This window comes from Dromiciops gliroides, chromosome 2 (genome assembly GCF_019393635.1).
Source record: "Dromiciops gliroides isolate mDroGli1 chromosome 2, mDroGli1.pri, whole genome shotgun sequence".
Taxonomy (NCBI): domain Eukaryota; kingdom Metazoa; phylum Chordata; class Mammalia; order Microbiotheria; family Microbiotheriidae; genus Dromiciops; species Dromiciops gliroides.
In genome coordinates, this window is record NC_057862.1 from 275,079,786 (window position 1) to 275,092,814 (window position 13,029).

Sequence of the window (13,029 nt, forward strand, 5' to 3'; positions counted from 1 at the left end):
TAAACTTCAAGACTGCTAATAATATTTTGTTTAAGTCCATAAAGTCAAGGTTTGAGTTTGAGAGAGGAACCTAGCCTATGTGACAAGAGATATAACAGGTTTACTTTGGGTTGAAGGATGAAATGATTAAGGAGCATTTATGATATTTTTGGCATTTCAGAGGATATTCTAAGGCATACTCCCTAGAATAACTTTGAATTTTGAGAAATTAAGATGAATGAAACAAGGCCATTGTACTTGTGGGGGAGATATTCTAGTTTTTCTTGAGGAGACATGATATATAATGATATCTTACACTCTAATTCCACAAGGGAGTTCTGACAAATATTCTGAAAATGTAGCAGAGTAAATAGAGATGTTTCTACTAGTAAGAGCCAATTCCAAGAATTGCCAATAAATGTAGATTACTGAAGATAAAAACTAAATATGCCTTCCAAACTATTTGACGCCAATCTGTAGGTACTAAAGGACCCCCATGCTCTAATTCATCAGAAAGAGAAGCTGCATCACCTCTGCCTTTGGGAACTTGGCTTGAATCTGAACTCCTATTGCTTTATGGAGAAGTGAAAGGGGTTTCCAGGACAAAGAATTACCACCTTCCTGCTGGGCCAATTAACAGCTTCAGTGAGTTGAGCTGTATGAATAATAATAATTGTGTTCTGTTCCATTTTCTCGTGGGAATGAAGAAAGCAAGATTATCAGGGTCAGAGAGAAATAAAAATAGAAAAATTTGCCTGATTTCCAACTTCTTTTAAATAAGGTTTTGGTTTTATGAACTTACAGAGATATTGAGCCCAAGAACTTTGAGTACTGAAGAATTATTACAAATGTTTTGTAATATACAGTTTTCATAGTTATATCTGTTTTACAAAGAAATCTATCAAATTGCCAACTTTTAACCAACTCTAAGACTTATCAATGTCAATGTATTTGATGATAATGGTATATACAAAATGAACAGTTCCAATATTTCTGTTCTGTGTGATCATTAAATTTTAACTCCTACAGAGTTATCCCTTATAAAAAGGAATAAAAAAGAAGGGAAAAACAGTTTAGTAAAACTAACAAAAACACCCATCAAATCTAATACATAAAGGGTTTTGCCAACATAGTCTCATATTTCCACAATGAAGGGAGGAAGGTGCATACTTTTGTCTCCTTTTTGGGGTCAAGCTTAGTTGGTATAATTATACAGCTTTATGTTGCTATTATTGTTATAATATAACTGCAGGCAGCAGTGATATAGTGAATAAAGAACCACTCTGAGAGTGAATAAAGAACTACCCTGAGAGTCAAGAAAACTTCATACTTGCCGGTGTGATCTCAGGCAAGTCACTTAACACCTCAGTGCCTTAGGCAATTTTTTACAACTGTAAATGGAAGAAACTGTACTAACTTCCATTATTACAGGGAATTTTCTAATTTAATGAAATCACAAGTACAATCCTCCCTTTTTCTTTCCATTTATATTATTGAGGTCATCGCATATATTTTTCTTCTGATTCATCTCACTTTATTTTATATGTGTTCTTTATAGTCACTATATATGTGAATATATTATATGCATATATATATATAATTTCTTATATGGAATAATATCCAACCATATTCACCTATCACAATTTGTTTAGCCATCAATATTCTCCTACATTTTCAGTTTTTGCTGCCATAAATATTTTGGCTTTATATAGGGTCTTTCTTTCTTATTATTGACTTATTTGGAGTATAAGCTTAGCAGGTAAATCTTTGGGCCAAAGGTAAAAAATTCCATACATTGTAAGAACTTCAATAATTCCAAATTGACTCCTAGAATAATTACAACACTTACAAAACTGACTACTCCCATTTTTTGTCATCTTTATCAATTTTCTGAATGTGAGGTAAAACTTCAGTTATTTTAATATGGATCTATCTTATTATTAGTGATTTGTAACATTCTTTTATACGGTAGTTAATGGCTTGTAATTCTCTCGAGAACTGTTCTTATTCTGTGACTATTTATCTTTTCAGAAATGGCCATATTTTTATTATTTCACTTTCTAAGAGACAGTTGACAAAAATATTTCCTCCAATTGACTACTTCCTTTGTACACTAGTTACATTTTTTTTATGTGGAAGTTTTACAATTTCATGCAATTGAAGTGATCTCTTTTATCTTTTGTGAGTACCCATATCTCTTATTTAAAAAATAACCCCCTATTCATAGCTGTGAAAGGTACCTGATCTAATTCTTTTCAGTTTTTTGTTGTCATAGAATATGGTGTAAACATCTGGTCTAAACATAATTTCTTTTAAAATGTTCTCTAGTTTCCAAGTAATTTTTGTCAATTAGGGAGTTCTTTGATACCTCCTCTCCCACAGAAATGCCCTTCAGCAAAACCCCTTTTTCCTTCACCTGCTAGGGTGAAAATATTCCTTTTTCCAATATCTTTGATTTCATCCCTCCTCTTTGCAATCTCTTCCTTAACCCTTTAGCTTCCCTCCCCAGACTCTAGGAATTGTTGTCCCCTTATTGTTCACCCATGAAGTTGGTAGAACAGCCTCATTTATACTTGAGCCTTCTATCTTCACATTTATGGAACCAACCACCCTGAAACTCTGTCCCACAAAAGCTATTAATCACCTATACAGAGGTTAGGTGGTTTAATCCATTTTGATCCCCTATTTAATGAATTTAGTTCTACAAACTCTACATACTCTACATACAAATCCCTTCTTTCCTTGTCCTGCTTTTATCCATCCCTTAGGAAACTAAAACTTTTCATTACTCCCATCATCCATTCATGTGCTACTACATAGACTGGTGAGAAATCAAACAAATAATATGATTGGGTATACTATGTATTTCTGATATCTGATCTCAAACGGACCCTCACTGCAGCAAGACAAATCATTACTATCTTCTTCCCTAATTGATTTTCTAGGCTCCACCCCACAGAAGCTATTCCCAACTTTCTCTTATCTCCTCAAGCCTCTCTCCCTTTCTCCTTCCTTACCTTCATAGTTGAGGAAGGACTTTACCTCTTCCCTGGGAAAAAAAGAGATCATTCAACATGATTTCCCTCTTCTTTCTTTATCTTATTCATCTCAAAATCCTTTGACTTCATCTGCCACCCTTTTCTCATTTCCTCTAGTCTCTGATAATGAAGTAACCAACTTCTTTATGTATGAGCTTATTCCCATCCTCTCCTGTCTTCTCCAATAAATGTCATCCTCAATCATAATCTCTCCCTGTCTACTAGTTACTATCTTACTGGTTTCAGATATGCCCATGTCTCCCACATCCTAAAAAAAAAAAAATCAAACAACAGAAATAAACAAAACAAAACACAAATTAATTCTGTACTAGACATCACCATCTCCTCAAGCCATTATCAATCACTCTTTCCTTTTTCAGCCAAACTCTTAGAAAAAGTTACTTATACATATTGCCTCTACTTCCTCTCCTCTTACTCACTCCTAAACTTTTGTAATATCACTTCTGATCTTATTACTCAAATAAACTTTCCCTCCAGCTTCCAATGATACTTCAATTGCCCATTCTGTTGCCCTCCCCCCCAACCCTGGCCAGGTTATCATCCTTTATGACCTGTTTTCTACATTTGACTGTTGGCTTCACTCTGCTATGTATTCTCTCCTTTTGGGTTTTCATGACACTACTCCCTCCTAAAGCAGAGTAATATGATGGATAAAGAGCTAACATTGGGTTCAGGGAGCCTCAGGCCCAATTTATGCCTCTGAAACATAATGATTGTGTCGCCCAAGACATGTTACCTAAACTTTCAGTGCTGTAGGCAAATATCTAGAAGTATAAGTTATAGAGAAGTTGACAATGGGTGTTGGTAGAAGTAATTTTCTGAATGAGAAATTCACTAAAGCAATGAAATCATGGGTCCAGTCACCATCTTTATGTCTACTCTCTCTAGATTCTCCTCCTATAATGGGATCACTCCTTAGTCTACTTTGGTGTCTCATCATCCATATCATATCCTCTAATTGTGGATTTACCCCAAGCTTTCCACTTGAACCATTTTTTCTTTCTATTCTCTCTCTCTCTCTCTCTCTCTCTCTCTCTCTCTCTCTCTCTCTCTTTCTCTCTCTCCCTCTCTTTCTCTCTCTCAGGGCAATGAGGGTTAAGTGACTTGCCCAGAGTCACACAGCTAGTAAGTGTCAAGTGTCTGAGGCTGGATGTGAACTCAGGTTCTCCTGAATCCAGGAATGGTGTTTCATCCACTGTCCCACCTAGGTGCTCCTTTCTATGCTTTCTCTTAATGAACTCATCCACTTTGATAGGTTTAATGATTGTATGTGCATATCACTCCCATATCTAAATATCCATTTCTATTTTATCTTCTGAGCTTTCCCTCCACATGGTCTATTATATATTTCCAATCTCAAAGTCAACATGTTAAAAACAGAATTCATTATCTTTTACACTCAATCCTTTCCTCAAATTTCCTTATTTCTATCAAGGCTATCACAATTCTTATAGTCTCCAAGGTCTATAACTTCTGTGTCCTTCTAAATTTCTCTCTCATCCTAAATATCCAGGCTCAAATCTTATTATTTCCAACACAGCAATATCTCTTAGACTTCACACAGCTGATATCTAATGACCTGAAATATTTTTTTTTTTTTTTTTTGCAGAGCAATGAGGGTTAAGTGACTTACCCAGGGTTACACAGCTAGTGTCAAGTGTCTGAGGCTGGATTTGAAATCAGGTCCTCCTGAATCCAAGGCCAGTGCTTTATCCACTGCGCCACCTAGCTGCCCCACTTTATTCCATTTTAATCAACCATTTATATATACCTCACCACTTCACTCCACTATTTAATACATTTCTGTGCCCCCCCCATTGTTCCTAGTATAAAATATAAAGCTCTCTATTTGACTTTTGATGTCCTTCACAACTTGGAACCAATCTATCTTTATGGCATGAATATATATTGCTTCCCATCCCACCCAGTATGAGCCAGCCAAAAGAGTTGTTTTTTGGGTTTTTTTCTGTTTCTCACACAAAGGGCTTAATCTCTTGGCTCTATGTCATTTCACTGGCCCATATCCTATGCCAGGAATGGACTTTCTTTTTATACCCATCCACAAAGAATTTTTTCCTTCCTTGAGACTTAGCCCCAGATCCACTTCCTACATTAAGCCTTTCTGGATTCCCCCAAATGCTAATGCCCTCCCTCCTTAACTACTTTGTTGTTAGGGAAGATGGGTGGTAAAGTGAATTGAAAGCCAGATTTGAAGGCAAGAAAACCTTTGGTTGACTCCTGTGTCAAACACTATGGGTGTCATAGTACCTTCCAGGGTTTATGTGAGGATAAAATGAAATACCATTTGTAAAGCACTTTGCAAACCTTAAAATCACAATATAATTGCTATCTTAATTGTATTTGTTTTTTATTTATTCTCTCTCTATATATGTATGTGTCCTATACAGCACGGCCCAAAAGTCTTAGTACAATGTAGAATTTTAATACTTAAAGTTACACAAATACTTTAGGAATTACTTGTATGATACAAGCTCTGTGAGAACAAAAATTGTTTCTTTTTTATATTTAAATATATTCCATAGGCTACCACAGTGGCTCACACATAACAAATGTTGCATACTTGTTGCTTGAGCTCAAATGTCACTTCCTATTTTTGATACCTTCAGTTGCTAATAGCCATTTCCTCCATTATTTTCTCTTTACCTTGTGTTTTTTTGAATTTCACTATGGTTTACATATTTTTTCCCATATAGATATATTTACATTTATAAACTTCTGGAGGGTAAGGTCTGTTTCATTTTTCTCTCTGTATCCCAGGTTCTAGAACAATAACTGGCATATTGTAGGCATTTAATAAATACTTCCTGAAGGAATTATTTTAATTTTTGTGCATACTATCTTCCAGGTAAGGTTCTTTGACTTACATAGTCATCCTCATGCCTCTAGATTCAATTTTTTTCCTAATCTATTTTTTTCCTAATCTATTAATTTATGATTCTTTTTATTTTTAAATTCTGCATTGAGATTGCTAATTCCTGCTTTAAGGCAGATAAGTGTGTTGAACCAGAATCAGAAAGTTTGGAGGTCATATCTAATCTAAAATACTGCATAACTTTATGAATGGGGTAAGCCACTTAACCTCATCTGTAAAATTGTAATAATAATGGTTCTTACCTTCCAAGGTTGTTTTGAGGATAGAATGAGATATTTGCACAATGCGTTGCAAACCATAAGGAATTATTTAAGTGCTAGTTGTTGTTATTGCTGGTGGTAGCTCCTTTTCAACACCAATTTCTTTTTTATAGATTTCATTTCCTTTTCAATAATTCTAGAATTTTTTGTTGTTCCATGCTTTCTAGAGAGTCCATAAGATCTTGTTTTTCATCAGGCATTGATTTACTCTCATTATTATATGCGTTCAAAGTCTTATTCTCATTGGGGTTTCATTTATTATATATGCTGATTTTAGGATCCTTTTTGTTTATTTATTTCCTTAGGTGCTGAGTCATTCACTTTCATGCCCCTTCCCCCTTTGCTTGTAGGTAGATTCCAGAGATTTAGCTGCAAGCCTAACAGCCTTCTTCCTTTCACTAAGTCCCTGTCCCAAGTACTTTCTGACAAGACAAAGCTAGCCCTAGTTAAGTTTCTGTTCACTTTCCTTCAGCTTTGATACAACTGCCACAAGTACCTGACTGCTTCCTCCCTCTGCTCTCTTTTTTCATATGGCTAGAATCTGTGCTTCTTGTGAAATGGGAGTGGGGATTAACCCATGAAGAGTCACTGGCATGTACCCTCTGCAAGCCTACATGGTTTTTTTTCTCCTTCTCTTAGGAGTGAATTCAGGCAGTTTGGGGGGAAGGGGGACAAGTTGAGTGAGCATGGTAAGAGAGTTTTGAAGTGGTAATCTTAAAAGAATTTTACCTTTTCATGGATTTATTTGCTTCTTTTTAAGATTTGGAAAGAAAAAAAGATTTAGCTGTAATAATTCAAAAAATGGTTTATAATTCCCTTTTAGGTGAAAAGCTTTAGTGGCTTTGGGGGAGAGTTTTTCTAGTCACATGACTTTGGAGATTCTTTTTCATTTCTTGGCCTAAACTTATAAACATTTGCTACCAACAGCTTACATAATACTTAAAAAATCTTTTAGGGAACCTGAGAATAGAAATTCTGTAAAGGACAAATGAAAATGTCAGTGTATATTTTAGTGAATGTTAGCATAAAATGATCTCTGTGTAAAATTAGAATTATTTTCCTGTGTTTTTAACCCAGATAACCAAAGGAGGAAGCTACTAAAAATAATATCTTGAAGACAAGCCCAGGCAGGTACATATAAAAAAAACCTACTGAAAAGAAAACAGTCAGATTAGAAATATAAACATGAATCTTTTTAGCTTTGATTATAACTTACAACAAACAAAACCTTATTCATTTTGCTTTCAAAAAGTCAGAATTTATAATTATTTCAACATATTCTTTGGTAGAAACCCTAACTCTACAAAAGGATTCTTTGTCTTGGGCAGAGGGTAGGGCTAATGGATTAAAGACTGGTCCTGCAATCATATAAGACAAGTTCGAATGTGATTTCAGACATTGACTAGCTGTGTGACCCTGGGTAAGTCACTTAATCTCTATTTGCCTCAGTTTCATCATCTGTAACATGAGGTTAATAATAGTACCAACCCCCTAGAATTGTTGTGAACATCAAATGAGATAATAATTATAAAGTGCACAGTGCTTGTCAAGTAGTAAGCACCACATAGATGTTGGCTATTATTATATTGTTGTTGTGACATCTTAGAATATAGTCATGGCAAGTGATTTAAAATTCATTTTAAATGCCTGTAAATAAAATTTGACTCACTTACCAAAAGCAATATATATATATATATATACAGTTTGAACTTTATCAGTTTAGAAATGGGTTACCTATTCATAGGGATTTACAAGATAACATATATTTGTGGAACACATGCATATGCTTGTAACCTACAGGAAAAGAGAAATGTGCAAAAAACTAACAAAATATAAGAAAATTAATTAAAAGTATGGAACATCATTAAAAAAGCAAATTCCATCTAACAGCATTCTCTGAACTCTGAAAGCAACATTTTACAAAACAACTTTATTGGCTTTTACTTTTATAACAATTTATTTTATGAAATCTTTTATCTAAATATTTGCCAATTATTCTCAATTCCACATTTACAATATGAATCCAATCCATCCCTGTTCCCCAAGTTTTACTTTTCTAGTATGAGTAGTCTTACTACTCCCTAGTCTTACTGGTTAAATCCTTCATTAAAATTCACCTGTACTATTGCAATTATAATTTATTATAATAAATTAATTAGCTTCCCACTTCTGAATCTCTGCTAGTTCCTATCCATGCACTATTATCCCTAGGCTTTCTTGTACATACAATAGATATAGCCATATAATTTCTTTTATAAATATCTTAAGTGGTTTTCTATTTTCTAAGTAAACTTAAGTTCCTTTCTTTGGAATTCAAGACCCTTCACAATATGATGTAACCACCTCCTGCTTTGTCTTTCCAGTCATATCTCATTTTATTCTCCTTCATGTACTCTATGCCAACCCCAAACGTGACTGTCTGTCCCCAAACAGTTCTTGTACTCTTTGCCTGCATGGTTTTTATTCATGCTAATTGTTATCATTACTTACTCAATTGCTATCTACTGCTAAAAGCTCAAATTAATTGCTGTCTATTCCATGGTGTCTTTTCTGATACCTTTTCTCCATTATTAATGACATGAACCTCACATAGCATTTCACATTGAAGCTCTACATTGTATCTGTTATGTAATATTATGTGTCGCAGTTATCTATATTGTTTCTTTTCCCTCAGTAAAACTATAAGCTCCACATGTGTCAAAGACTCACATTATTTAAAGTTTTCTATCTTCCTTAAACTTAGTTGTAGTGGGATTTTGAAAAATTCAACTGGTATTCTTCTGAAGTCTAATTTTTTAAAATTATGCTTTTTAAAGTTATAACTTACCTTACTGTGAATATTACTATGGGAAGAAGAAAAGGGAAAAAGACACAGAACAGACCAAGATTTTCATGAAAGTATACATGTGAATTTTATTTTATTATAGGAAATATGACTTATGTGGAGCAATAGCTATAGGATTATAGAATTTTCTTTGTATTTCTATAGTTATAGAAACCGTGCAAGTTTAAAATTCAGGACATTTATTTTACTTTACAGTTCCTTCACTTCATTAGGTATTATTGAAATATACAGAATTAGATACATTAAAATAAATTAAGTATCTCCTTAATATAGTATTCTGAAAAGGGAATCCTAAGTTTTCCACCTACCATATTAATAAAGTTTTTATATTTTTGGTGGACTTTTGGGCCATATTTTATGATGAACAGAAATAGTCTTCCTAGGAGTGTGATGGCATAAAATAGCAGCCTCAATGTAAATTCTTTCCATTATTTGTCTTTTTTACTCATCACTATTCAGTTGGTTTAAAGACATATAAATTAAGGCAGCTGTTTTGATATTTATTCAAAGGGCAGTTAGAATAACCTCTTTCATAAGAATCAAAAAAAACATCAATATGTCTCTTTAAGAATAAAAACATTTACTCTAAAACGAATAGCTCTGCCAAGAGAGAAAACTATGTTTCCAAAATGCCAACTTTATCCATATAGAAATTATGAAAATGTGGCCCAAAGTGTTTCTGAACAACACAATTTACATATTTGCAGGGGTTTTTCCTACCAAATAAACATCTTTCAAACACATCATGGAGTTACTCTTACAAACATACTTCTCAGTGTTTTAGGACCATACATTACAAAAGAAAATTGAGAAAAAAGCTCTGGAAAACATAAAAAAGGGAAACATGAAGGCTATAGTGATTCTACTTCTATAGAGTAAAACTTCATTTGGATGGTTTGAAAAATGTTTTGACACTGATGGCAGTCTCTAAACCTTCACATGAGTTGTATTGCATACTTTTAAAATAAAATAAATAACAAAATGCTTAAGATATTAGGACTGGCCATCAGGTTCAAGGTTATTTTCTGAGCTTGATACAGTGAGCCATATAAGAAAGAGCAGAATATTTCCTGGATTTGGAAGCTAGTGCTATATAACCTTAGATCAAACAGGTAGACAAAGATGGAGATGATGAGGGAATTCAGCCTCACTCTTCTCTTTATATTTGGTATTTCCAGTTAATTTTATTCCCCATGTGAATGTGATTAACTTTGCATGAGAAAGTGGAGCATTCCAGTACTGCTACAATGAATATAAACTCTTCCTGAATGCCATGTTCAAACAAAGCATGCTTTTACCTAAAGTCCATTGAGCAAAAAACAAACAACAACAACAATAACAACAACAACAAAAACAACAAACAACCCCCACCCCCATAACATTTTTAAAAAGATTCTATGGATTATGTTAAGGAAATAGCAAGAGCTACAAAGACATTTAAAAACATCTGAACAAATTTAGAAATGGCATTTATCTTTTGGGAATGGGAACCTGTTCCAAAGCCTAATGATGAGAGGAGCACTTTTGAAAACAAACAAACATTTCTTCAGAGTATTAATCTAGAGTTAGCTGAAATTACCTATCCCTATTTCTGTCTCTCTATCACCTCTCTCTTTCGCTCTCTATATCTACCTTTTCAAACTGATTGGAATTATTGACATGTAAACTTTGGGCAGCAGCAGACTTTTCACATTTTAATGCCACATATTGTTCAAAGTAGCAGAAAAGTATCAACTTTGTGACAAATATATAGATATTAGACTAAAAAAAAATGTTCAGTAATGTGGGCCAATGGTAGTGTTTGCTTGGACTTTGCCAGTTATTTTAGATGCTATACAGTTCTTGTTCTGAGGGGTACTGCTGAAGTGCCTTACCCTCAGATGTCTGAAGGACCAAGGTCTTGCTGTATTGGCTGACTCCTGTTTTGTTAAAGGCTTTGACTCGAGCACTGTATGTGCTGTTGAAGTGAAGACCATCCACTGTGCACATTGTTTCCTTTCCAACATACACCTCCTGATTAAAAAAAATAATAAAAAGGAAATATCACATTTTAATACTAACATTTTTAGGATAAGAGCTTTGAGACATTTAAATGAGATTTATGATGTCAGCATAAGACTATGATTATTATTTTATTTGAAACTTTTTGAAAGTTTGGTAACATCTCTTTAGAATAACATTATAACAACAATACCTTGGTTTTCATTCTCCCACAAATGCATAGTGTCCTTGGGAAGAATGGGCATAAAGTGAGTACAATGAGAAGAAAGCACATGTGAAGGGAATACATATGGTTAAGGAAATTCACAAATCTAGCCCTGTAGGCTATCTATCAATCTATCTACTATTATATTATTATAATATATGTATATGTGTGTATATACATATGTACATAATACAGATACATATATGAACATGTGCATATACATATATGTGTGTTGTGTGCATACACACAAATATTTATTTACCTATTTATTTGTTTGTTTATTTCTATAACTTGAGTTTCTTCTGTAGCTCCACTCAATTTCTGGGGCTAGCTTTCTTTTGAGTTTATATTTGGTTCTCTTCTCTACTAGTAGAGGTGATGCTCCTTAAAGCTGCTTCTGACAGCTTTGTTACTCTCCAAGATGAAATATCTCTTTCTAGGTAAGTAGCACTGTTTGACACAATGTCTAAGAAGTGGAAAGGAGGGGAAGAAACTTTCCTTTCCCCCTCTTCCAAGTGGCAAAGAGCTGGGTTCTTCCTTGACTGCTAGATCTTTCTTCAGCTCTCCTGAACCAACAAACTCTCGAACTGTTAACTTTTAAGAATCATATCAAGGCATGGTCAAATTTTTTTTCACTAAATCATAAAGGTGTCATATTGTAAACATTTATAAAAGGAAAAGATGTTTATACTTATTAATATATTATCAGCTATCTGTAACTACACTATAGCTACTGAGAAACTCATCCCCCTCATACCTTACATTATATATATTTTAAAGCTTGCTAGGGTTGAAATATTCCAAGCCAAGAAAGAGGAAATAGAAAAGGAGATTGAGAAACAAATCTCAAACCTGGCCCAGAAACATAATATAGAAGAGACAGGGGACATCAATTATACAGATATCAACTAGACCCCATCCCTATTTGGCATAGAGAAGCTAATAATTTCTTGACATACTTTAGTGATAATTATAACCATCAAAATGTGGAAGAATTAACAGGGAGAAATTCTATTCTGGATCAAATTATTAGTAAAAGGGAGGGAAAGAGTTGCTGGGATATAAATTGGGATTATTGATCATTCTATCCTTTGTGATAGTAAAAAGAATAGCTTCAACATAGTCTATAGATTTGGGGAAAGCAGATTTCAAAGAGGAAAGAGGAAAGATATCATGGACTAAAATGCTTTCATGGAAGTCTGTTCAGGGGAAAAGAAAGATACGCAAGAAAGGAGTTGTGAGGATGCAAAGTAAAGCAATTCTAATGAAAAGTAAAATGAAATTTGTTTAAATAGAGGAAGGAGAATCCACAAATCTAGATTTTAGAAGTAAAATTTATAGAATATGCATATAAAGTTCAATAATACAGGATGACTATGGGGATGAGATAGTCCTGTAAAAATAGTATGAAGAAATAATTAATCTTAGCATGGGCTGAGGCTCGTAAGTGAAGGTCAGAACAATAATATTATTTATTAACTATAAAGAGGAGAAAAGGAGAAGAGATGTTTGCTTGAAATGATTATAAATGACAATATGGAAAAGGCAGATGTTCAATGTTTACTTCTATTTTCTCTATAAAGAATGACCTTCACACTTGAAATGACAGTGAGAATATGACTAAGGGTGAGCTAATAACAAAGTAAGGAAGAAACCGTCTAATTCCCCTATTAGTCACATGGCTAAGTTGAACTACATTGTTGGATCGAGAATGACTTGAAACTCAACCGCTCTCAGTGATATTAGATTGTGGAAAATGGTAGCAATAAGACAAGATCACAAAAAAG

At 33.9% G+C, this 13,029-nt stretch overlaps 1 protein-coding gene across 3 annotated transcripts in view; it reads right to left on the minus strand.

Moving 5' to 3' along the window:
- The window catches only part of TRIM9 (tripartite motif containing 9), a 143,099-nt gene that overhangs the window by 40,714 nt on the left and 89,356 nt on the right, over positions 1–13,029 (minus strand). For all 3 annotated transcript variants that reach the window (XM_043981957.1, XM_043981956.1, XM_043981955.1), the window contains exon 7: positions 10,911–11,049. In XM_043981957.1, coding sequence (XP_043837892.1) covers positions 10,911–11,049 — 139 coding nt within the window. The remainder of the gene's footprint in view (positions 1–10,910; positions 11,050–13,029) is intronic.